At 49.6% G+C, this 26,849-nt stretch overlaps 1 protein-coding gene across 7 annotated transcripts in view; it reads right to left on the minus strand.

Moving 5' to 3' along the window:
• Window positions 1-1,138: 1,138 nt before the first annotated feature.
• ZBTB7C (zinc finger and BTB domain containing 7C) overlaps window positions 1,139-26,849 on the minus strand; it is a 150,329-nt gene continuing 124,618 nt past the window's right edge. For 6 of the 7 annotated variants that reach the window (XM_042028839.1, XM_042028841.1, XM_042028842.1 and 3 more), the window contains 2 exons: window positions 7,964-9,163; window positions 1,139-2,496 (listed from right to left, as the gene is read on the minus strand). In XM_042028839.1, the coding sequence (XP_041884773.1) occupies window positions 1,860-2,496; window positions 7,964-9,163 (1,837 nt within the window). In that variant the 3' untranslated portion in view covers window positions 1,139-1,859. Of the gene's footprint in view, window positions 2,497-7,963; window positions 9,164-10,317; window positions 10,795-26,849 lie in introns of those variants that run through there. The other variant, XM_042028838.1, reaches the window with a different exon arrangement.

Genomic DNA, 26,849 nt, shown 5'->3' on the forward strand with positions numbered 1-26,849 from the left:
TGTTGGGCAGTTCTTTGGGATCATTCTGCTACGGGTGGTCTCAGTGCAGAAGTCCCTCACACCCTCCTGGGGGCTGTGGAACCCTTGACTCCCTGTGTCCCCCTCCTTGCCTCTGGTGGGCAGATTCTCATCCAGCCACCGCGTCACTGATGGAAAAACCAAAAAACTCATGAACCCGCGGTTCTCACATTCCCTTCTCTTTTGCTGACATTGAAAGGTCACAGTAAAAAGAGAAATAAAAAGCCCTAATTTGTAATATTTACATTTCCAAGTGTTGGTTCCATGTAAAACAACCACTGCAGCCCACCTCAGCCAGTGGTGGAACTGAGGTCCCACCACGTCTGCCTCCAAGGCTCATCTAGGAGGAGCCACAAGAGGCAGATGGCCACCAAAAGCCTTTATCCTTCAGAGTAGCTCATGGATTTGGGGCTGAAGGAGGTGGATAGGGCTATTCCAGCCAATCTGCCACTTTTTTTGCCCCAAAACAATTACCAGATGGGGTGGCCAAGATGGGGTCTGCAGAGATGCTGAGGAGTCACCCCAAACCTGTTGGCCACCGTGTGCAACCTTTGGCTTGGAGGACCCATATGTCACCACCTTCTCTTTTGAACCAATGAACAGTGAAAAACAGCATTTCTACTTGCTTGCAAGTAGATGACATCACCATCAAGACACCTTTAGTGAACTTCTTTTCCACAAAGATCCCGTGAGACAAGCAGCAGGGATATTTGCACACCCAATTGTTTCCCATCAGCACTGCAGATTTGGGGACACGCGAGTGTTTTGTAAATTTTTCTCATCACTATCACATAGGAATTTGAGGGAATTAAGGACAGAACCCCAGACATTTCAGAATGGTCAGCGGCAGCGAATTCTGACTCTTTGGTTTGAAACCAGTTTTTCATTTCAAAATTCCCACGTGGTTCATTTTTTCAAAGCAAGGGTTTAATAAAAGCTCAGTATCGAAACATTTCTGATTCTTCCAAAACTTTTCCTTCACCTTTTCAAGCAACTGAAGTTAAAATACTCAAAATAGGCTTTGGTTCTCCTTTTGAAACTTTGAAATAGGTAAAGAACCAAAATAAGTAAAATCCCCCTTTTCCACCCAGCTTTGCGCTGGGTGTTTTTCTATCTCCTTTTTTTTTTTTTTTTTTTTTTTTTTTAATGTTTTTAGGGTCCCAACTCATGCTGCAGATCAGGGCTTTCACCAGCCCTGTAAATCTGATATACTGCTGAGAAAGGCAGTGGCCAGGATCCTCCCTCTCCCATCAAAGCTGCTAGACCTCCCTTTTATCCCTTGTAGAACAAATATTGTTGCCAGACATAGGAATTAATTAAAAGGAAAAGAAAACAAAACCAGAAAGAAAACAGGAAAGTCCTTTTGACCAAAAGGGCCAAGGAATGCAACATAACAAACCCAAGTCTGGACGGCTTGTCAGTGTCCACTGAGCTCTGTCGGTGGGAAGTGGGTAACAGTTCCCACAGAAAAGCCATCTCATGGTGATGGCCGAGCCCTGGACTAAGGCAAGTGACATTTTTGGGAGTGTTGAAGAGAGCAGCAGTCCTGGCCTGGCCTTCCCAGACAGAGCCATGAGTGGTGGGATGGGACAGTGAGTGCCCGACGGCCCCAAAGCCAAGTGCTGAGTCTGAAGTGCCGGTGGCCATGGGGCACGGCACCTGCCCATCCCCTGCTCGCCCCAGGGATGGCCCCGTGCCCCAAGCCCCATGGCAGGCCATGGCAGTGAGGGGATGAAGAGCTTCTCGGGAACCTGATGATGCAGAAGGGCAGGTGGGAGCCCCGGGGGAGCCAGCCGCCTTGTTGGGATGGGAGCAGAGGCATGGTGGGACCAGGCGCAGGTTTAGTTGCTGGCCTCTGAGATGGGAGCCACGTGGCCAAGCCCTGCCAAGCCACTGAAGCCTGTGCTCCAAGGGTCAGGGAGAGGGAAGAAAGGTTGGGCAGCGAGGTTTTCATTGTGGCCCAGGGCGAAGGCGAAGATGCCCGCGTTCCTCTCCATGTCCATCTGGGCCCGCCTGAAGAGCTTCATCTGGGTTTCTTCAATTTGGCTCTCCAGCTCCTGCAGGCTGAAGGGGGTCTTGGCCCCGCTCAGGAAGTGTTTGGGGCTGGGGCCGGGAAGGCACATGGCCGTGCTGCTGAGGTGGCCGCTCATCTCCTCCAGCGTGGGTGGCATCACAAAGCTGTTCTCTACAGGCGGGCCCCCGGGGGTGAAGAGCAGGCCGGCCGCCCGCCACGCTGCCGGCTTGCGGCCGCGCCGGGGCCGCGCAATGCGGCAGCTCTGGCGCTTGATGTGGCGGTGCAGGTGGTCGGAGCGGGTGAAGCTCTTGTAGCAGAACTCGCACTGGTAGGGCCGGATGCCCGTGTGGATGCGCATGTGGTTCTTCAGGTCGTAGTTGTGCACGAACTTGGCATTGCAGTGGATGCAAAGGTAGGGCCGCTCCCCCGTGTGCTTCCGCATGTGGATTTTGAGCTTGTCCTGCCTGCAAAAGAAAAGGCGCTTGGTCAGATGGTGTGGGCCGGGGGCAGGGTGGTTGGGATTGCTCTTGGGATCAGGGGAGGAGGTGATGGGAAGGTGGGGAGCTCATCCTGGGGCCTCTCCCAGTGTATGGATGGTCTTGCAGGCTGATGTTTGCATTCGCCTTCTCTTTCCTGGGCACCAAAACATCACACACAGAGCCCTCCCATGTCAGGAGTTTGCAGCCCATCCCAGAGAGTTCAAAACAGCTTAAATTGGAGGGAAAAAACCCCTGGAATAAACCAAAAACCCACAGAATCGTTAAGGCTGGAGAAGACCTAAGATCATCAAGTCCAATCACTCCCCCAGCCAAGGCCACCACTAACCTGCGTCCCCAAGTGCCACATCCACACGGCTTTTAAATCCCTCCAGGGATGGGGATTTCACTGCTGCCCTGGGCAGCTGTGCCAGGGATGGACAACCCTTTCAGTGAAGAAATTTTTCCTGATTTTCCAAGCTCAAGTTCCCCTGGCACAACTTCAGCCCGTTCCCTCTTGTTCTGTCCCTTGTTCTCTGGGAGAAGAGCCCGGCCCCCACCAGCCTTACAACCTCCTTCCATGTATTTGTAAAGAGCAAGTATCTAAATATGGGAATATATCTATATATAACTAAATCTGGGATTATTAAATAAGTACAGCCCTATTCCAGCCTGCGAATAAGGAAATTAGTTGGGATTCGAGAGCCTGGCAACGTGGGACAATACCACTTAAATTCAGCCCCTCTTGGAGCCGATTATCCTCTCCTTTTATTCTTGCACTGACCACATGGTGTCTCAGGAGCTTTCTTATGGAGCAGGAGCATCACAGAGGGTGATGCTGCCAGAGGTGCAGCAGCCAGGCACTCTGTACTTCCCTGCCAGGGTCCTCAAGGCCAGCCTCCCACACAGTCTGGAGAAGTTTTTTAAATCCAGCCACGGAATAGCATAATATCCATCCCAATGGCACTTATTTACAAATATATATGTATGTATTTTTTAAGGGGAACGTCTAAAAGCAAGAATATTTTTCCATGCTGGCGATCCAACCACTACTTTTTCCCCCAGTAAATGAATGTTTCCTTTCGCAGCCAAAAAAGCAAAAAAACCAAAATCACAGGTAAAGCATATGATTATAGAAAGTGAAGCTGACTATGGCTCAGCTGAGCTGAACACTGCTTCCTAGGTTGCACCAGTGAAGTTCAAGTAAAGAGCAAAGTGGGAAAATTTACATTGTTTTCCAAAATTATTTCAGTATGAACCCTCCAACATGCTAGTATTGAGGCTAAAAATAATGCAGAACATGTGGAGTAATGTAATTATTAAATATAAAATATATATTATATATTACAGATATGCCATATAAAACTGTACTGTGTATTTTAATATAAACAGTAAAGAATATACAATTTATTATTGTTTTAAAATATAATCATATTTTAAATTACATCATATTAAGTATATATTACAATGTTTTAATTTATGTAACATAAAAACCACACTAACATTTGTTTCTTCAGGCAGGTCAAGCTCTCTAAACTTGCAAGGTGCTGCCTTTGAACTAGTTTTTGCCACCCAGCCCGTGTGCATATTGAAACAGTTTTTGGTGACATGCCCAGCAGCACAAAGGCGTTGGCCATACCGTGAGGAATGCAGCCCTGGGCTGGGCATCCCTGCACACCAGTCCCTCAGGATCAAGGATGCAAAGGAGTATCCCTAGCAGGAGAGTCACTTCTTCACCAGACGATGCTTAATTGCCCTTGGGAGACTGATCCCAGCCTGGCCCTGCACCTACAGATTTTTTTAGGGAGACACCAAAAAAGGCATCTCTCAGGACCTGTGCCAAGCTCAGGGCAACTTCCCATTCTGGCATTTTTAGAGGTGGTGCTACCCCAGTGTTCTCACAAGGGTGCATTTCCCCTGGAGGGGCTGGAATCAGCGCTCAGCAGCAGACAAAGCAGCAGCAGCAGGGAGAATTCCTCCCTGAACGGAGAATCGCGGCGAAGCCGTGCGCGGGTGAGCGCGGGGGCTCGTGCTGCAAAGCGGTGGGAAATGTTAATAAAAAGCAGAGCTGCCGGCCCCACCTGTAATTTAATTTAAACCCCTATATGTAATGTTTAACCTAGCAGGATCGCTTTTCCTAATAAACACGCCGCGTGCCAGGACTGTATAATGTAAATACAGGCAAAGCTCTTTTCGGGCTATTACCCATCTCCGGCAGCAGACGGGGAGAAACCCAATCCTCCCTGCCCCGGCAGCATCTCCGGGGAATGCAAGGGAGGTTTGTGGCTCTGCCTGGAGCCTCTCAGGGGCTGGGGGGGCGAGGTGCTCTGTGGTGAAGCACCCCAGGGAGAATGTGGCACAGGCAACTCTGGGTTTGTGAGCTGGGAGCTGGGCTGGAGGCTCGCTCTGACGGAGACCCACGCTCCGTGTGTGTGAATAACCTTAATGCAATTGCATTAGGAGAGCGATTAGGGCTCTGTGAGCTGTCACAACACAAATAATAGGAACAAATAATGTTAACCTTTCCGGCTGGAACAGTATCTCCTTGAGTACTCTGGGGTTGTCTTGGTGGAAAAGCTGAAATATTTGCAGCTTTCTCCAGTGTTCTGGCAGGGTAGAACAGCAGACTAGAAGCTGAGCAGCCTTTGTTTAAGGAAAAAATAATTAATGAGCTATTAAATGAAGTCCTGCTTCCAGCGATCAGATGTCCCTGGGCAGCAGGAGTGGCAGATCCAGGTGCATGTGGGGTCCTTGCCCGGCGATGCAAGATCCCACTGATGTGAAGGGGAAAGGATCTGATGGGGAGGTTGGGGCACTCCTCACCCAGGAAAATATATCTTCTCTATTTCCCCAGTAGATTTTCTCCTCCACAGTTTCTTAACTGCAGAAATAAGGCAAAGGACTGATTCATACTGAAATTCCATTTGGGAACCTCTGCTTCCCTGCACCTTCACTCCCAGGGGACCCCAAGAGAGACCATATGAGCTTGCATCTCCCCAGTGAAGGCACCGTGGGTACAAGTACAAAGCTTTCATGAAGCATGGGACTCCCCCCTGAGAGCAAAACAAATAATGCAAGTGGCAGCACTGAGGAAATCCCGGTAGAAATCTCTTTCTACATCTCAATCAGTCCACTTTGCTTAAAAATACACTTTCTCCTGAAAGAGAGCTCTCACATCAGAGTAATGATGAGAACAGTTGAAAACACCCCAACCCAAACAAAACCAATAAGCTGCATGCTATTCAAACTCCTTCTGAACACATTTAAAAACAAATCAGTATTTCAAGATATCCACTTTGCTCAGGGTGTTAAAGAAGGAAAAGACCCTTCAGCACCCTTCAGCTCTGCACAGGGTGACCCACAAGAACAGTTTTCATCAGTGATGCTGGGGGACTGCACTGTTGAGCAGCCCCAGCTTTGTGATTTTTTTCCTTGGATAAAGTCCCCCTACCCCTGTGCCCTGTACTGAGACGCTGCTGAGCACATGGGGGATGTCAAAACCAATGGGTTTAGTCCTACATTAGTAATGGATCATGCTAGAGCAGCTCTGTGTGGAGTGTTTAACTTCCACCATGCTGACACAGCCCATCTGGATTAGGGGTCAGTATCAGCATCTCTCTGTGCCTCAGTTTCCCCAAACTAAGTGAACAACACTGCCCTTGCCGTTGGGACTTTGTAAAGGTTTCAGGGAGCCCTCTGGGAGGGCTCAGCTCTATTATTCCTGTTACAGGGAAGTTGTCAGTGATGGATCTAGCCAGGCCATTTCCTCATCAGCAATTAGCACCCACAGCAGCACACACAAGGGAGTGACAGGGACCACAGGATGGGGCTGCCCAGGCGTCCCTCCAGTCCCAGATGCCACCACGCTCACAGGGCTGAACCCACGCTGCAGAGACAACAGCCCAGTGCTAACCTGGGGATGCAGCACCAGCAGGAGCCAGACCCAAATTCCTGCAGGCAGGAATGATCACCATGCAGTGGCCTCTCCCCTGCAAATACCAGGGTGAGCTGGCTCATGTCGAACATGCCCGCCCGAGGCACGATGCTCCCTGCATTATAATACAGCGTCTGCTGCGTTGATGGAGGGGAGCATGGAAATTTATTTTCAGGTCAAATTCTCATCATCTGCATATCTTCCATTCGAGTATTATCATAGGGACAGGAGAAGAAAAGACAGGCTGAATGCAGGAGCACCCCAGGTGTCCGGCCATTGTCAGGAGCTCGCCTCTGCCTACTGTGAAGATTATTTTCCTCTGGTTTTCTCACCCTAGCTTAATAGGGCTCTCTCTCTCTCATGCAGCCAGGAGCTGAAATACCATGCTCTTGTCAGAAAGCTTTATTATTATGGTAAAGATTGTTCTCATTAGATATTAATTATACTCAGCAAGAGCAGGTCCAGGAATCTATTTGTCTCTGCTCACCGATTAAATTTGCCCAGCTTTGCAGAGCACAGTTGCAGCCTGGGACATTAGATCTGCACAGCTAAATACAACTTGGCAAGAGTAGCTGTGGCTGCCCCATCCCTGGCAGTGTCCAAGGCCAGGTTGGACAGTGGTTGAAGCAACCTGGGATAGGGGAAGCTGTCCCTGCCCATGGCAGGGGGTGACACTGGATGAACTCTAAAAGTCCTTTCCAACCCAAACCATTCTATGATTCTATGAGTCCAGTTTTTCCCTCAGCACTGCCAAGTCCACCAAAACATGTCCCCAGGTGCCACATCTACACAGCTTTTAAATCCCTCCAGGGATGGGGACTCCACCACTGCCCTGGGCAGGCTGTTACAGTGCTCTACATGAAGAAATTTTCCCAATATCCAATCTAAACCTCCTCTGGTGAAGCTTGAGGATGTTTCCCCTTGTCCTGTCATTTGTAACTTCGGAGAAGAGACCGAGACCCCAGCTGCCCTACTAACACATAATAATTAGGGCTGCTCCAGCCCCAGAAAGCCCAGATACTGTCATGTCCAAACATGTGCAATTTGGTTGTGGTCTACACTGATGCCAAAATGTGCAAACCCAAACTAATTACATCCTGTGGCTAAATGGCCCTCCCAGCTCCATGCATCTCTCAGCACATTAGAGATGAAGCCTCCTTGGCTGTTTGACCATCTGTTTTCCAGCTCACTCCGGTCCCACTGTGGTGAACTATGGTGGGGTTGAAAATATCCCGTTACTTATTTAAGCTTTTGTCCAGCGAGGGGATGGATCCAGTGAGTTGTGGATGTCATCCACAACCCACAAAAATCAGTAGGTTCATTTTCTTCCTCCACCCTCCCTTTCTCCTTTTTTTTTTTTTTTTTCCTGAAGGGATAGAGATCATGCCCTGCTTTCTTCCCTGTTTTTGTTTGGGGGGGAAAAAAACCCTGATGTGTAGCTGAGAAATCAGTAATGTATTGTGATGTGGCCCTTCCAGCCACCAGCCCACTCCCCACACACAGCAGAGGGGACCAACACACCTGGTAAAGCGAACTTCACAGATATTGCACATATAGGGCTTCTCCCCCGTGTGGGTCCTCATGTGCCTGGGCAGCTTGCCGGCTCCCATGATGACTTTGTTACAGATGGGACACTGCTGGGATGCCTTGGGCTTCATTTTCCTCTCTTCCTCCAGGGGCCATGGGGGAAAAACTCCTCCAAACTGGGTAGCACTTAAGAAATTGAGGTAAGCGCTATAGTCAGTCTCTGCCTTAATATGCCCTAAGGGAGCTGCTGGGGTGTTGGCAAACATGTCCTTGAAGAAGTCATTAGGGAAAGGAGGCGGAGGCAGAGGCAGGTCTTCCTTCTCCTCCTCTTCCTTGATCTTCCTCTTTTTGATCACCAAATCCAAAGGGCCATTGTCTACTTGCGGCTCTTCAAGCTGGGAGAAGGAGTTAAAGTCGCCATTCCACAGATGGGGGAAGAAGCTGGGGGCGAAAGGAGATAGAACTGGCCTCCTTTCTGGGATGTTTGCCTTAGGGTACAAGTTTTCACTCAGCAAGGACTCAATGGAGAAGTCTCTTATCATGCCCAAGTGTCCAGAGGAGTTACTGGCTGGGAAGTGATTTGGAAAATCTTTAGGTGCTTCTGTGTAAGCTTCTTCGGTAAGATCGGACTCAGAAGGGCTTTGGTGGCAGCTTACTTCTTGTACATCAGTTAGGTTCTCCTGATTGACAAAATCTTCCACTTCCTCCTCCTCCTCTTCCTCCTCATCTTCATCTTCGTCTTCATCATCATCGTCGTCCTCTTTGTCATCTTCCTCCTCGGCCTCTCTGTCGGGCTCCATGATTTCAAGGCATACGTTGATGATGCTCTGGATCTCCAGCATCTTGGCAGCGCTGAGGATGTGCTTGACGTTTGAGGTGGTGATGGTGAGGGTTGAGGTGTAGGCAAACTCGAGGATAGCAGAAAGTGCTTCAGGCTTGACAAAGTCAATCTCGTAAACATAGGGCTGGTCTGTTAAAGTGCCGGTAGTGAAGAGTTTTTTGAAGTACTTGCTGCAGGCAGCCAGGACGGAGCGGTGGGTGCGGTACTCCTGGTCCTGGACGATGAGGATGACATCGCAGAGGAGCCCGTCATGCCTCTGCTCGTTTAAACCACACAGGACCTCAGTGCTGTGGTTCGGGAATGGGATCCCGATAAGATCTTCAATGCCATTGGCCATATTCTCATTTAGTGCCCTAGGACAAAGCACAGACAGCAGAGTGTTAGCTGGGGATTCCCGGTCAATAATGCCAAAACGATGCTGCCTTCCCTCCTCTACCTCACCTGTCCTCACCACCTGCTTGCACTAAGCGTGTCCCTTGGCCACCTTCAGCTCCTTCCAGATCCTCTGTAGCTGAACCTCTGCTTCCCTCCACATCTCTTCACCTCCTTCTTTGTCCTCATCCTTCTCAATTCCCACCCTACTCACCTTTTCAAAATCACCACAAGCTCCCTCTTCTGTTTCACACCTGTCCCCCAGCAGCCTTGTGCAATGACTCCCTCCCCATCACATTTCTTCCACATCCTCCTGGAGCCAACATTGTTCCAGGCACATGTTGGATTTGTGAGCCAGGAGCTATGTGGGTAAAGTGGGATGCTGTATTGCTTCACACTGCCAAGAGCCAGCACCTACACTGCTTAAACCAGACAAGCCAGGGAGTGCCCATCTCATCTACGTGATTGTTTTTGGGACTGGTACAACTGGACATCCCAGATAAGAGGGTCATGGCTTCCTGCTGCAGCAGGAGAGTGATCTTTATGCATCTTCAGTCCTGCTACTTCATGCCTGGAAGCTATGACATGTCACCTCACACAGGGACAAGCCATGTAGGAATGTCTCCCTGAGGGATCTGGGAATGGGGAGGAAAGCAAGGATTTGTGTCACAGTGTGTACCTAAACGCTCAGAGGAAGACAACCAGGTATCAAGGAGCTGGCCAGACACAGATTGTTGTCTGCTATCTCTTCCCATGAGCTGAGCTTTCTCCATTCCAAATCCTGCTTGGACTTGTCAGCAGGGTATCAAAATGCCCTGTGCATCTGGCAAACATCTTCCCCGGCTAGAGCAGCTTTAGCTTCAAAGGAAACTCGGAAGCAAAAAGCCCACACCCAAGAGGAAAACCCGATTTTTTTTTTTTTTTTAATCTGTAAGATGTTTCCTCTTTCACACGGCTCCAGCAGCCCTTCCACATGAGAAATCCCAGGAAAGGAAAGCGATTTCCTCCAGCAGGTGACGAATACATTAATCCCCTCACAGACAGAATACATCAAACAGACAGAATAACTTTGAATACACTAACCCTTGGAAACCCCCAGGACACAGAGCATGTGTTCCTGCAGTGTCACCTTTACCTGGTGCAGGTAGACACTTGGTTCGCTGCCGAGGGACAGAGCAGTTCATCTCCAGGAGAACTCAGGGCACATGAAAGCACAACTGCAGCCCCACTCCATTCCTTTTGCAAGGCTGACACCATCAGGCAGGTTCCCAATGTCGCCCTCTGCAGCTCTGTCAGGTTCCCAATTCCACACCATCCCACCTCTGCATCTCTCCCGGGATCCGCTGCCACGTCCTGGGTGTCCTTCCCTGCTCGGTTTCTGGCTGCGCTGATTCCAAACCTCCTTCAAACCACCAGTGGGGACCTGGTTCACTTCAGCTGGCTCCCACCCTCCCAGCTGCCTCGGGGATGGAAAGAGCCTGGTCTGATGGAGGCTGTCCATGAAAACCTGGGCTTCACCTTGGCCAGCAAGACAGCAACCCTTGGGAAGCCTGGGGAGCCCGTAGAGGGGATCAGACTCTGCAGGAAACGCTCCCGTGGTAAAAGGAACGCTTCACCCCTTTTCCTCCCACCCCAGGGAGACCTTGCAGGCATCTCCCCCACACCTAACCAGCGCTGCCAAAAACGGGTGTGTGGGAGCCAGAGAGTGAAGGTCTCAGGAGGATGGTGCAACCCAGAGGGAGGTGATGGACCACAGGCCTGCTGGGAGCAACAGGGATGGGGGACAGCTGTCCCTGGTCAGTGAAGCTTCACAGGGGCTGGAGGGCAGCCCCAACCATGGGAAGCCCTCTCCAGCCACCTCCCCATGCCCAGAGCTGGGGAGAGGAACCAGGAATTACACCCAGCTCCAGCTACCAACATTTTCAGTGGAGGGAGGGTGCTCCAGCCCCGCATCCCGCAGTGTGCCCATTACCTCCACGCTAATTACATCTGTTGTCTGAAACAAATTGATTCATTACAGTGTGCTGCGCTTAACCATGTTAACCAGCAACGCTCCTCTGCGATCCCGACCAGCTCCGTATCAAATCCTCCTTGAAAATCGCCGATAAATGACAGTAAATCCAATACCTTCTCCAAGTGGAGTGTAAGATAATAAATAACCCCTGAGCCAGGGAGGAAAAGACAGCTTCCTTTCTAGGGCTTTGTATCCCGAATAATAAGCATGAGCAATTAAATTTCTATTGCTGTTTTTATCATCTACTGGTTTTTTTTTTTTTTTTTGGAAGGAGCCTGAGTGTTAAAGGAGCTCCTCGCATGAAGAAACGTGTCTTCCTATTTTGATCTTTCACTGCCAGATCACCCTAAGTGCCAAAAATCAGAACAGCAGAATACTAGAGTACCCTGAGAAATGTTTTTACAGAGGGTTTTTTCTGGACACTGAGCTTCATTCTCCCTAATTAGTGGATTATTCACTCAACAGCAAGAAAAATTAGAATTGGGGGATTGGGGTGTGTGATTATATATATGGTTACATATAATTTATATGTATAAAATATATTAAAAATTATGGGGTTTTGGTGGAAATTAGCTACTTTTCCTTTCTTATCCCCCCACCCCGGTCCTCCTGAGATGTGGTTCTGTTAACTGCAGCGTTTAGGCAAGCCGATAACTTTACAGGATGCTGGCAAAATTGAAGGTGATTCATGTCATTTAAACTGGGGGTGAGGGGGGAGAGGGAGAGAAACAGCCCATTCATTTGCATACATTTGCATTTTTTAAACTCGCAGGGTGGTTTGACAGCTCTGGAGCTCAGCGAGTTTGAGAAATGACCTTATGGTTCCCATGCCCCCGGGGAGGTTGATGGCCAGAGGCTGGAAGTGTGCTGAGGCTGATGTTTTCCTTCCTTCCCCTCCCTCCTCTCCCTCCCCCTGCGCTCCCCCCTTCCCCTCCCCAAGCCAAGGGTGGGGTCCTCAATAATAACAGGCTTAAAAATAGCATCTGATGGTGACAAATGTCACCAGTGCATGCACACACACACACACACACACACAGAGAGAGACAAATGCTGAGCAGACGACATGGAGTTAAACAGAAAAATCCCATTTTATAATAGAAAATTACAGCATTGTTAAAATAAACTGGAGGGAGATGGTGGAAAGGGTGGAGGGCACCTAAAATAAACGTATTCTGCAAATGACGTTGTGAAACATTGCATTTATGGTCATGCTTAAAACTCATTCATTACTTTCTTGCCAGGAAAAGCCCCACTTATAAAAAAAATGATGGTGGGATACTGGACCGCTTCCCCCCATGTTCTGCCAACAGATTTAGACACCTGAAGCTGCAACAGGAAAAAAAGAGGGGTTGGGAGAGCTAAGCTTTGTCCCCTTTTTGGATGAAAAACCCCAGATACAAGCCAGGGACGACAGCAATGCCATAAACCACCTGCATCCTGCACTCCCTGGGTGACCCAAAGCTGATCCAGGCATTCTGCTGCTCAAAAACCCCTTATTTTTTTTTCTGTTGTTTGTTTGGGGTTTTTTTTTTTTTGGTGTGGTTTTTTTTTTTTGTTTTTATAATCTTTTTTCTCCAACCTCCTTCAGTATAATACTGAAGGACCTCAGCATCTCCAAACCAGCAATGTAAAACTGGAATACCAGTGAGAAGAAGCAAAATGCTCATTTTAGCACCGTGGCAAGTGAAAACCAGAAGCACACTCAATAGATTATAAAGATATATGCACAGAAAACAGATAAAAGCAAACTTGTATTGCCTATACTCATTTGTAGGGGTGGAAATGGAGCACCAACACAGCTCAGAGCAGCTCTGGAAAGATGTGCCAGCCCTGAGGAGGGACAGGACCCTGCTCCTGGGTCTCAGTGCTGCTCAGTGGCAGGAGCAAGAGACCTGTGACCTGTGAGGGCTCTTCACCAGCACTTCCCTTTCCCATCTCCTTCCTCAGCCCCGGTGACAACGCCCTGAAAAGCCAAGCCCTTGGAGGAGATAAAGGCTGCCAGGGAGAGCCCAGGCTTGTGCAACGTGTGGCTGCTGGTTCAGGGCTGTGTCAGGGATGGGGGATGTCCCCTTCCCACCCGCTGCATCCATGGGGACAGTGCTTCACAGCCTGAGCCTTGGCTGGGAGATGGCAATTTTGACTTTTAATTGTGTGTTGGCATGCAACATAATTGCTGTAACACGCAGTGTTTCAATATTTTAATACTCTAATATTTTAATATATTAATATTCTGGTACATTAATATTTTATTATTTGTGTATTTTAGATATTTATACTTTCACATTAATATTGTATATATTCACATTTTGTGTGCTTTTATTTTATATTTTTGATATTCACATCAAGATTTTTCTGAGCATCTCCCTTTAAAATGTGCATTGCTTGGCCTTCTCTTTGCTCTGATTTTCCCTCAGGAAAGTGCTGGCTCCTGACTGTGTTTCTTTTTGCTGTGCCTACAGTCACTCTCTGTGGGAGCACCCCCCCCAAAGATATGGGGGTGCCCCAGGGCAAGCAGGGGATGCAAAGCAGCTGCCCCCCCATGCCAGGCTCATTCTGCATTCAGCACAGTGGAGGAAGGAGCCTAAGGCTCTGGCTGATCTCTGCCTGCTCTTGGTGTCAAAATGTCATTTCTCCAGGCAAAACAAGGTGTCTCCAGTTCACCCCTTCACCCAGCCTGTGTGTGGAGAGGGATTCAGGGTGCAAGGCCAGGGGCAAGGCTTGAGGTTGAACATCCCTGGCCACTGCTCCCCCCTCCCAGCCAGCTGCTGGCCCTGCCTCCTGAGCATCCCTCGGTCCTTGCTGACAAAAACCCCTGGAGGAACTCCAGCCCCTTTACCCCTGAAGCATGAGACCACCCAGCAAAGCATCCCAGAGGTGTCAGAACCAGGCTTTGGGGTGCTGAGCATGCCAGACCACCCCAGGCTGCTGACCTTGTCAGGAGAGGGAGTCAGAGAACCACAGAATTAATCTCAGAATGGTTTGGGCTGGAAGGGACCTTTGAGCTCATCCTTCCACCCTCTGCCATAGGCAGGGACACCTTCCACTATCCCAGGTTGCTCCAAGCCCCATCCAACCCAGCCTTGAACACTTCCAAAGACAGGAGAGTCAGTAGGAGATCTCAACACCTTTCGTCACCCTGATTTATTTTCTACCACCACCTCCTCGGCCCGGAGCACTCAGCACCCTGAGGCTCAGATGCCTTGGCTCTGCTGCTCTGCTACCTGCACCTCTTTCCCAATCCCTGCTCCAGGCTGCAGGAGCAGAGGCAGCAGCCAGGGTGGGCTGGCTGCTCTCCCTCTGCATCCACCCATGGTCCCGTCAGTGCAGACCTGCCTGCTACATCCATCAGCCCATAAATGTATGTGGGTTATTTTCTTCCCCCAGTTTTATTTGTGCCTCTTCATAATGAGGCAATTAAGATGTGCATGTGAGATCACCGTAATCTGTCAAAATATTACAGCTACCTTCAATGGGATACGCTGGCCAGTGATTGATCACTCCTGCTCCTGTTACTTGGTGGAAAAACACTGGCACAGGGTGTCCAGAGAAGCTGTGGCTGCCCCATCCTTGGGAGTATCCAAGGCCCGGTTGGAGGGGGCTTGGAGCAATGTGGGATAGTGGAAGGTGTCTCTGCCCATGGCAGGGGGCTTGGACAAGATGGTCCCTTCAAACCCAAACCAATCTAGGATTCTATTTTGGTGGCATAGGGACACTGAGGCTCTGTTCCTGCATCCACCAACTGCTCCACGACCTTGAGCAAGTCCCTTGTGCAAATGTCCCCAAGCAAAGCAACCCACAGTGACACCCCATTCAAAGTCAGCCCCACAGGGATAACACCACTGCCTTGGCCAAGCACTTCGCTCCAGTTTGGAAGATTAAGAAAGATTTGGGATCCCTAAAGGCCTATTTGAAGGCAGAGAGAGAGGTGGGATTATTTTTTTTTATTTAAAACAGCAGGAAGGTGTAAAACCTAAAAAAAGGTAAATATTCCCTTTATATTTATTCCTTAATATAGGGGCACACCTCCCCTCTGAACACCTTGTCTCCAGAAGAACATGTTATTAAACCACCCACCCCAGCAGCAAGCGTTTCTGCCCTCCAGCAGGAAGGTGGGGCAGAGAGCTCCTCGCCTTTCAGTCACTTCCCTGGGATGCCTGGAACGATGAGGAAAACGTGGCGACACCAACCACTGCCTCCCTCACAAGGAAATCAGCGGGGTTCTGAAGGACACCATCCACTCTGCAGACCCAAAGGTGGTTCTGTGGGAAGGAGCCACCTCACAGCAACAGCACCAGGGTCTTACTGCCAGGCTGGGCACCCACCCCAGCCTCCAGGAACTGGGACCAGTCTGGGAAACACAGTGCTGAGCTGGGAAAGCTGGGGGTGTTTGGCTTTTAACTGAGCTGATCCACCCAAAAATGAGGATCTCACCAAAAACTCATGGATGTTGCTTGGATCTGGACAGAGCAGAAAAGGGCAGAGGTTTCCAAAGCGATGCTTTGGAGAGGAAGGATGCACAGAAGGTGCCGTTCTCCTTGGAAGATGCTCACTGGCAGCACGGATGGGGAGGAAGCCCTGTGGGTGGGTGCAGAGGTGGCATCACCCCACAGGTCTCTGGCGAGGGAGCAGCTCTGTAAATGGAACAGGTCAGCACAATTTAAAGGGATGCTCTGTGGGACACCAATGGCAAAGGCCAAGCAGAGTCCCCACGATGATGACACAGATGGAGACCTCCCACTGATGCCGGGAGGAAAGGGGTGGCCAAGGAGCCCAGCCCTCCACAGGATGCATGAGATGGAAGAGCCCCAGAAGTCGAGCATGGTTTGATCACATAATTAAAGTGGTTAGGCTTCAGGGAGTGAGATCACAGAGGTGACCTTCACCCTGGTATTTCTTCATTACTTACTGGACTTGTCAGTATTCACACTAATCTCTGAACAAAATCCTTGGGCATACAAGGATTCATCCTTACCAACATCTGGCTGGCCAGTTGAGCCCCTGTGAACTATTTATATTTGCACATACAGTATAATACTGACCTTTTTTTTTCAGCTGGAACTACTAGTTTCCTACAAGCAGGGCACAAAAAAGCCATATTCACTCAAGTACCATCAGGGAATCCAAAATAAAACATGCTCTAGAAACCTCTCTGGAGTTTCCAGTGATCCCAACAACAACCCTTTCTGTTCCCAGCTTCCAAAATCCATGTGGGAGCTTATCCAGCCACACAGATCTGGGGCACATCAGTGCTGGAGATCTGCTGGATATCTCTGGTACAACATCACTTGGGAAGCACCACGAGGACTATTTGCCCAGGAAGGTGGTGACAGGTGCCACTCATTCGGTCACCAGGGTGTGGAGGCCGAAGCACCTCCTGGGCCCTTTGTGAATCCATCCCAGGGAATTTTTGAAGACTTCTTACACATCACAGCAAATACACATCTGTCAACAAATCCATCCCTGCAGGTGAACCCCAGCTACCCAGAGTCTACATGAAGCACTCTGTACTTCATCAACTTTGTTTACATACAAATACAATCTGGCAAAATTGCAAATTATGAATCCAATCATCCCTCAGAGAGCTGGACAGTTGGGTGCTGCTGGTTAATGGCAATTTGCTGCTGCTCCATGACCACCAGGACCTGACCCCGGTCCATTTAAGGCTAGATTTTTTGGCCTCAGTTCCTCTCTGGGGAGGAACTTGTGGCTCAAGTTGAGCCCTTGGGTGGCACGTGGTGATGAACAGGTTGAGCTCATGGCAGGCTTTAAGGTCCCTTCCAACCCAAACCATTCTGTGATTCTATGATCACATCACCAAGTCCCAAGCCCCTTCCATTTCCTTGGAACCAGTTGTCAGCCCCAGATAAACACCAACAGGAGCCCTGGCAGGGCCAGAATAGAGTTCAATGCCTCCTACAATTGAAAGGCCATGTTTTCACTTTGGTTTCCTTTTCCTAGCTTGTTTAAATTGCCCATCAGACTTCCCAGTTTCAGAATTTATAAAAAGCTCCAAAATCAGGAGCTCCAGGTCACTTCTTGGTGGCAGCTTGATGAAGTTTGCATGCTGCATGACAAATGCCATCTGATGTGCTGAGCAGGTCTTGGCAAAGGGGGATTCTGGTGATAAACGGTCAAATAAACACAAACAATTAGTGGAGCTACATCAAAGGCACCGCCTGGCTCCAGATGGTGTTTTGAGGACTTCATGCATGCACAGAGCAGAGGCTAATTAATTAACCACAGCATCTAGGCAGGTACCAGAGGGGAGACTTTATAGAGTGGTCACATCTGACCACACTCTTTTCTTGCAGCCTTGTCCTCCCCATTCAAGCATTTCTTGGAGGTCTGGAGCTTGAGGGGATGGTGCTCCAGGCATGAGCTCCCTACTTCTCCTCTCTGCTGAGGCTTCAGAAGATGCTGCAAGGCTGAAGATGCTCAATATCCTTTTTTTTTGCTTGAAATCCTGAGTGGACCCTGTCTACACAGCTCTGTGTAGCCTTGATGCTCTCCCGGCCATGCTCTATTTGATGCTGCTGGTAGAGGCAATGACCCTGGGTGATATCTCCCCCCACTATATCTATATGCACACACTTAAAACACGTGTGGGAGGGGGGAATATGTTAAGTGAAACAGGAGAGTTTCCAGGCATCCTCTGCAACCACCCCACTCTCATGGAAACTCATTCACACTTCAAGTGACGTGCTCCCCCTCCCACACCACCAAAATGAGGAAGAAAAGAGAGAGCAAGAGGAAAATCCCCACCGAAGATATGCCCATGCCAGGGTCTGGCTGAACATCAGGTTGCTGGTCCCCCCAGCAGCTCTGGCATGAGATAGACGAAGGTCCATGAGGTATGTGATATTGCTGGTGGCATTTCTGTCCATGTGTGTGCAGCCAGTCTCCTCCAGCACCGTCCCCTTTTGCCCAGACCCTGCTATAGGGAGTGATATAGGATATATATATATACATATATATATATATATATATATATATATATAGGATACATCCCTATGGACACACAACATTACAATCCAATGAGCACATCAGCGGTAGGTACCTCCTTCCAGCACGGCCTTAAAAATAGCCAGAAAAGCCATTTCCTCCCATTCTGAACTCTCCTGGGAGAACAGGCCAGCCCCTTCACTCTCTCTTGTCCTGTTCTTCTTCAGAGCCAGAAAAAGGAAAAGAAATTTTAAAAAGGCTCCTATTGAATGGCCTGCACACACTGGGTGGGTTTGCTTCCTGACAAAAAAAACCACAAAAAACCACCAACCAACCAACCAACCACGGCGGAAAAATGTGCCCAGCTTAACCATGGAAAACTGGTTTGGCACTCCCTCCGGAGTGGACAGGATTGCGAGGGACTTGGACGCAGATCCGGGTGAGGCTGTCACCAGCCTGCATGAAAACACGGCTCCAAAATAAAATACATTCTCTGAGGGCTCCAAAAAAGCAGAGGGCAAAGGACGGGGATCCAGTTTCCCCTTCTCTTCTCCCCCCCACCTCACCCCCAGAGAGAAAGCCACCGACGGGAGGACTTTGGGAATAAAAATAAAAGGGTCAGAGCGCTTGCACATTAAATCAGAAGCAGATGTGTGCCTGCTCGCCAGCCTGAGTCACCGCGGGAGGGTGGGGAAGGGGGGGTTATCGCTATTTTGGTGCTGGGTGTGGGGTACAGAAAACAATGTGTTGAGAAGGCGGTGCAGTGTTTGAGCAGGCTTAATATCGGCCTGGGAGCAGGTACAGGCAGGCTCCAGTGGCGGTGGGGTGGGAAGCTCAGCTCGGCGGTGGCATTGGCAGCAGCTGCACCCCATCCCCTGCCTGGGCAGGACTGCTCCTCCAGACCCTGCCCAGGCTCCCTGGCAGCATCACTGGGCATCCCCAGCGGCACACATCCCTGTTTGGGGGGGTTTTGCTGGTCTCCATTCTGTCCCTCAGTATCATCCCTCCAGGAGTAGCACCCAACCATCCCCATGCATTGGCTGAGACGCTGCTGGGCCTGAGGTGTCTCCAAACTCACACCAAGGCAGAGGCAGGAGTCTTGTCCTCTCTCTCACAAGGACAACCTCAGCAGCTCAGCACCTCTCTAAAGCCCTGCCTGCTTTGGGTCAAGCCCCATAACACAAGCTCAGCTTCTCCTTTCAGCTCCCTCTGTGTCCTGCGTTGCTGATACTGTGTTGCCGTTCATTAGGCTCATAATCCCACAGGTATTTAGGAGAAAGGTACCTCAGATTGGTCTATTTAACTCTGGCATAACTCAAAATATTCTACTCCTGCTCAACTCTCATGAGAGCCCTTGCAGCCTCATTGGTTTGTAATTGCCATTTCAGTCCTGGAGCTCTACACACACGAGTTCCCGTGCTATGGCTGGGCCAGAAGAGTTCCCACACAGACATGAGGTGGCTTTTGGAGAGGTGTGCTCATGGAAGGTGCCTCTGCAGATCATCTTGTCCTGCAATGGCAATCCAGTTGGCAAAGACACAGCCCCTCCAGCACCACCACCCATCTGTACCATGGGCAGAAGGACAGTGCTGGGCTTGTACAGTGCTGTCGCAGTCAAACCAAACACAGGATGAAAACTCAAGACCCTGGTTCAGAGAAAAGACCAAAGAGACACAGATGTTACCCGTGAGTGAGTGTCTCCTCTGAGTCACCTACAGACTCTGCCCCATTGTAGAGGGGAGTTAGGCAGAGTGGGTGAATATTGCCTCTCCCCATCCTTTGCTGCCCCAAAGAGGAGCTTCACAGCTGCTCCATCCATGGAAAGAAGAGGTGATGGCTTTAAACTAAAAGAGTGGAAATTCAGACTAGCTAGGAGCAAGAAATTCTTACGATGAGGGTGGTAAAACACTGGCACAGGTTGCCCAGAGAAGCTGTGGAAACATTCAAGTCCAGGTTGGACAGGACTTGGAGCACCCCAGTTTGGTGAAAAGTGTCCCTGCCCAGGGCAGGGGGCTGCAATGAGATGACCTTCAAAAGTCACTTCCAACTCAAGCCATCTGATGATTCTGTGGTCCCATGGCCATTTTTTCTGCAAGCCAACACTGTCCTGACCACACTGAAGTCCCAGTGAGATGCATCATGTCCCTAACTCTTGAGCTGGGCATTTCTAGTGGAAATACTGCCAGGTTTCAGCACAGGTTTCAGCACAGGATGGTCAGGGAAGGGGGATGAGACTTTCATCCAGACTTTTTATATGTAAACCAACCATCTAATGAGCTCTCTGAAGACCACAGGTAATATATGGGCATAACCTTATAGCGTGGCCCAAGCACCAAATATCCAGAGGCAACTCCCTGTCTTCCAGGGATGATTTAATCCATCTCTCAAGGTTACACAGCAATTTAACTGAAGATCTGGGGTCAGATTCAGGTTTCATTTGTATCTCAGCTCTTTCTGTGTGCAAAGTCCCTGGTTTCTCTGCCAACCTGGTTGCAAGCTAAACAGGAGCTGAGTCCTCAGCTCAGCCCTCAGATCCTGCAAAGCCTCGCCCGCCTGAGCAACCCGTGCGATCCGGCGGGGCCCACCCATGCCCAGCTTGGTAAATATAGTCAAAGCTGGTGGAGGACCAACAGAAAAAAAACATTTGAACTCTCCCTGGAAGAAGGAAAAGAAAAATATCCACTGCTTAGATGTTTTGCTCAAACACATGGAAAAAAAATAATACTGAAAATCAATAGGACTAATTTTTTCAACCGATGCTTCTGCAAGCAAGGAGAGGGTCCGCAGGATCAGGTCCCTCAGCAGGCAAGTCCTATGTCCCAGCTGACTCTTTGCACATGCCAACTCACAGTCTGATCTGATTTAAACCAGCTGAGTTGTAAATGAGGCTTATAATGGAATTGGCAAATGACCCTTCAATACAGCATCACAAACCAACAGCACTCAAAAATAACCAGGGGTCGAGTCAGGACTCAGCTCCCGGGCAAGGGTGAGTGCAGGATCTGGAGTGCATCATGCCACAGGCTACAAAACACCCCAAGCAAGCAGGGAGAACCCCTGGGCTCTCCCCTCTTTAGAGGGGGGACCCTTCCAAAACAACAACAAGGACCAAAAAAAATAGGGAAAAGGAGGAGAAAATACAGCCCTGACATGTAGAGAGAGACAGTCTTGCCTGTTTATGTTGGCCTATACTGAACTCCAGGCAGTTTCCAACTGGAACCCAGAAATGCTGATGGTGTTTGGATTCTGTCTGCATCCCTCCCATGACGTGAAGACGCATTCAGGATGATGGGCTAGGATGTTGGTATTTTTTTTTCCCCTAACAACTATATTTACTGTTACATTTTGAACTCCCCATGCTGTCATTACAATGTCAGATGAAATTACACGTGTGATAACCATAACATCGACACATGCACAAGTTCACAGAGGCTTTACAAGGAAACAGCTTTAAGGGAAGAGGGAAGCTGCTCACATGCCTCAACTCAAAGGGTATGTCCAAAGGAGTCTTTGAATTATAGGGCACTGCCTACAGCCTGAGCCTGGCCTTGCTGGAAGTGAATTACTTTTTTTTTGGGCTTTGCTGGGTAAAATGTATTCTTATTTATACCGGTGTAATTCTGGATTGACTCCAGGGATTTAACTGATGCTGTTCTGGATTTGCACCAGCACAAAGAGGATGAGGATGTTACAGTGGTCTGCAGGACAGACTTGCAGAATGATCTGAATTGCACTGGGATTCTGTGCTGGAGCCACACTGAAGACCACAAATCCTGGAGTGTTTTGTGTTGGAAGGGACCTTAACGCTCATCCAGTTCCAAGCCCCTGCCATGGGGACCTTCCACTAGACCAGGCTGCTCCAGGCCCCATCCAACATGGTCTGGAACACTTCCAGGGACGGGATACGGAAGTGCAGAATGAAGATAGCTACACCACTGCAAAACCATCTTGTATCAACATGGCTGATCCCCTTTCACAAGTATGCCCTTGTGAGGGCAGGTGCTCTCTTCTGATCCAAGATGTGCTAGAGCCATAAGAAAGGAACCCCAGCTTCAGATCCACTACCAGGCCAGAGGTAACTGCTGCACAAAGCTCAGCCTTTGAGGTGTTAAGAAAATCCCAATTTCTGCAGAAAGGGAAAAGCAGCAATCAGATTTCTTCCAACTGCTTTGGGCAGCTGGGTGAAGAGAACTTGGCTGGTGCTCCAGGAGTATGGTTTCAGCAGCAAACTCCAGAAGAGAGGCATATCGTCCATTGGCACAGCTGGATGTGTTAGGCAACATCTGTACAGCTCTGATTGCATCTGCTTAGGGGGAAATGGTGCAAGTCTAACTAGGCCGGTCCAGTTAAAGTGCTACAGCTTCCACAGAAACCTACAGGATGTTACAGATCAACCTTGCAGTGCATTGTGACATACTGAGACAGATTGAGGGAGTTGGGGATGTTCAGCCTGGAGAAGAGAAGCCTCCAGGGAGACCTTGGAGACCCTTCCATGTCCTAAAGGGGCTCCAGGAGAGCTGCAGAGGGACTGGGGACAAGGCATGGAGGGATAGGACACAGGGAATGGCTTCCCACTGCCAGAGGGCAGGGATGGATGGGATATTGGGAAGGAATTGCTGTCTGTGAGGGTGGGCAGGCCCTGGCACAGGGTGTCCAGAGCAGCTGTGGCTGCCCCTGGATCCCTGGCAGTGTCCAAGGCCAGGCTGGATAGGGCTTGGGGCAACCTGGGACAGTGGAAGGTGTCCCTGCCCATGGCAGGGGCATTGGAATCAGATTGTCTTTTTAGGACATTTCCAACCCAAATTGCTCAGTGACATCCATACCTATGGATGTTTTGGCTCTCAGCTCCTACACAGAGAACATCTGAAGGAGCAGCTGCTTTGCTCTTGCTCTCTTACATCAAAAAAAAAAAAAAAAAAAAAAAAAAAAAAAAAAAAAAAACCAAAAAAAAAACAACCAAACATCTTACACAGCAGCAACCCCAAGGATCTGTGGGCTGGAAAAGGGCACTGCACGTGTGTGGAGAGCACACGGCTGCCTCTTTGTACACTTCCCGGGGTGCAGGTTTGATTCACCTCCTGAGCAAAGGACTGGAGGATGCTCTGGGTGTGCGTGGTTGGGAAATGTTCTCAAGAGCACCAGAAGGCATGTAGAATCACTCACGCTATCCTAGGACCTACTTTTTGTCCTGTGTGGGAGAACATCAGGGTTTCACCCCACTCACCCTGCCATCTCATTGTCTGTGCTTCGCACCTCCTTCCACAGCACAAGTACGACAGCCTCTGGTTAAATACATTGCACTGATCACACTCTAGGAGAGGAAAATTCATCAGGTATGGGGCTACAATAAAACCAGACACTTGGAAGCATCTACCTGTCCATTCACCCACCCCGCCTCCCATCTGTGGCTCTCTCTAACCCACATTATCTTGTTTCATATACCCCTCACATGAACAGAACACCCCTTGCAGCACACTGATTTCTTCCCCATTTGTCCACGAAGACACACGACAAAAAGGGGTGTGGATACAATCTCTTGCACAGTTTTAAACATACAGATATGTATATTTTTGTTCACTCAGTCCTTCCCAGGGATGGGCAGGAGCCCAGCAGCTTGCTCACACCACACTTCAAAGCCGCACACCAGCGCTGGATGAAACACCGGCACCGCAGCACACCGGGGACTTTCCTTTTCCAAGCCGGCACTTCAAAATATTTATAAAGGCACTTAAGCCCCGTTTTGACCACTGCCTGTGTTTGCAAACCCTGCCCTGGGATTCATGTCAGGTTGCGGGGAGTTCCGCTCGCATTGTTGGCATACCTGAGGAGAGGCAGAGGGACTCGCTCCCCGCTCGCAGAACAAAGCCCCCAGTTATTGCAGAGCTATGCCCTCCGCCGGGCGCAATTATGGTTAGAGAAAACCCTTGTTTATAGCAGGATCCTTCCAGTTGGGGAAAAAGAGATTTAATTACAAGGCAATGGTGCTGTGGGCGTGTGCGCGAGCGCAGCACAGATGTGGCCAAGAGCTGGGCTGCTCCCCCTGCCCAGGTGGTTGCTGGGGGGTCCACCCTTTGTAGAGGGTGAAAAAGGGGGTTTGTGGTTGTTGACGACCAGGCATTGAATCAGGGGAGCCAAAGCATGGAGAGTTAAAAAAAAAATCCAGGACAGCTGCCCGTCCCAGCAGGTTAGGAGCAACAGGAAGGGGATTAAGGGGAAAATTTACCCACAACTTTTCTCTTTCCCTTTTCCCTGAGTCATGGCCTTGGACACAGGCTCCCTCAGGTAGGTCATGAGACTCACAGAATGGTTTGGTATGGAAGGGACCTTAAAGACCATCTCATTCCAAACACCCTGCCATGGGCAGGGACACCTTCCACTGTCCCAGGCTGCTCCAAGCCCCGTCCAGCCTGGCCTTGGACACTCCCAGGGATGGGGCCATCACAGCTTCTCTGGGAAACCTGTGCCAGGGCTCCACCACCCTGACAGCCAAGAATTTCTTCCCAATGTCCAATCTAATCCTGCCCCTTGGCAGTTTTAAGCTATTCCCCCTTGTCTTATCACTACCTGCCCATGTAAAAAGTTGCCTTCTGTCTTTTTTTATCATCTTCCTGTAAGTACTGGAAGGCTGAGGTCTGAGATGGGTTTGGTTTCAGCTCCCTTTTCCAAATGGTATTGCAGAATCAGAGCCCAGTGTGAGCTCTGTGACACACAGAGATGGACTACAGGACATCGTAAAACCAAGAATCGAATCCTTATTAAAAAACCACCTTTAGATGAAAAGGTACAATCCTGTTGGACACCCAGAGCCCCTCAATGCTGCATTAGCCAAGGTACATGCTCATCAACTGTGTGCATCAGAGAATATTTTTGTAGCCCTGTCTTTTCTTCCACTAATTCTAAGGAACAGAGTGTGGTTTCCTCTCCAGTGTTTCTCATATTTTGCTTAAAAATAAAATTTGAACCTATATCAAACCAAACAGCTTCTTGCCCGAGGTGGTAAAAAAAAAAAAAAAAAAAAAAAGGCAAAGCCTTTTCTATGGTGAACCCTTCAGGAAAAGGGAATATAAATCCCCCTGTGGTTGTATTCCCCCCAGTAGCATTCAAAAAAGCCCCCAAAAGCCAGTGCAGAATTTGCAGTGGGTCCTTCCTACCTCTGCACACGACTTCTGGGAAACATATAAAGCATCCACCAGAGCACAGTCTGATTTATACTTGGAGCAGGGCACCTTTAATGGCAGCAGGAGTGCGGGTGTAAATCTCCAGGCACGGAAAAATCAGACACACAGCCTCAGCCCTCTGGATCCACTCTGCTCTGAATGCCACTGAATAAAAATGAGGCTTTATGGTAAAAAAAGAGGTACATGTCCTTCTGCTGCATAGGAGAGATTTCTAAGGGTGCAGTGCTATGAATAATGATTCAGGCCAGTTTGCACGTGTCTCGTGTAGCCCATGATGAGACACTGAACAGGTATTGAGAACACCACAAAAATGATCAAGAGGCTGGAGCCCCTCTGCTCTGCAGCCAGCCTGGGACAGCTGGGGGTGTTCAGCTGCACAAGAGAAGGCTCCAGGGAGAGCTCAGAGCCCCTGGCTCGGCCTAAAGGGGCTCCAGGAGAGCTGCAGAGGGACTGGGGACAAGGCATGGAGGGACAGGACACAGGGAATGGCTTCCCAGTGCCAGAGGGCAGGGATGGATGGGATATTGGGAAGGAACTGCTGCCTGTGAGGATGGGCAGGCCCTGGCACAGGGTGCCCAGAGCAGCTGTGGCTGCGCCTGGATCCCTGGCAGTGTCCAAGGCCAGGTTGGATGGGGCTTGGAGCAGCCTGGGATAGAGGAAGGTGTCCCTGCCCATGGCAGGGACTCGATGGTCTTTAAAGGCCCCTTCCAACCCCAACCATTGTGTGATTCCATGGAGACCCAGTGGGTTGAACCAGAAGTGGAGGCTGTCATGCCCTCTCAGCCATCACTGCTTCCCAAAGCTGTAAGCCAGCCCTGTTCACATGCACAACCTGACACAGGTTGTGTCACATGTCCCCCTGGATGTACCCACCCTCCAACATCCCACCCTACACACGGAGGGAGGCTGCACCCCAAAGCAGCCTCCTCTCCCTGCCCTTTGCACAGGGGAGTCATGGGGACAGGTCCTGTACGAACAGGGACAATGCCACACTCAGTTCTCCATCATGCAGGCAACCCAACCCTAAGCTCTTATACCCATCCTGACTCCAGAACAACAGAAATAAAAATTAATATCCTTGGGAGCAAGCAGGGACGGGCAGTGAAGCTCATGGTTGCCTCCACAGTCCAGTTTAATAATTCTCACTATTGCCAACTCCTACTGTTCAGACAGTGTCTGTCCTGTCTGCCGAGCAGAAGCCCACCTTCAACAGTCCTGCTCAAGTCCTAAAAGACCTTCTTTCTCCTTTGACCTTCACCAAGGACAGTTTGCACCTCTGCTCTTTAGGTGCATTCGAGTGTGAAGGCATTGGAGAAAGACCCGCATGAGAACAAAGAGGAGATCACTTGTGGAAACACATGCTGAAATTAGAAAATGAAATAAATAGCCAGTCCTAAAAGAGAAAACTCCTGCCATAAAGTAGATTTTGAGGGGGGGAAAAAAAAAGAATTGGTTGTGCACTGCCCTGCTTTGCTAAACAGGCAGATGGGACCTGTATTTCTCTTCTGAAACTTTAATGGAAGGATATGATTC

Source organism: Corvus kubaryi, unplaced genomic scaffold, assembly GCF_017639235.1.
Source record: "Corvus kubaryi isolate FWS band 111438036 unplaced genomic scaffold, C.kubaryi_AGA036_p1.0 37308, whole genome shotgun sequence".
NCBI lineage: Eukaryota > Metazoa > Chordata > Aves > Passeriformes > Corvidae > Corvus > Corvus kubaryi.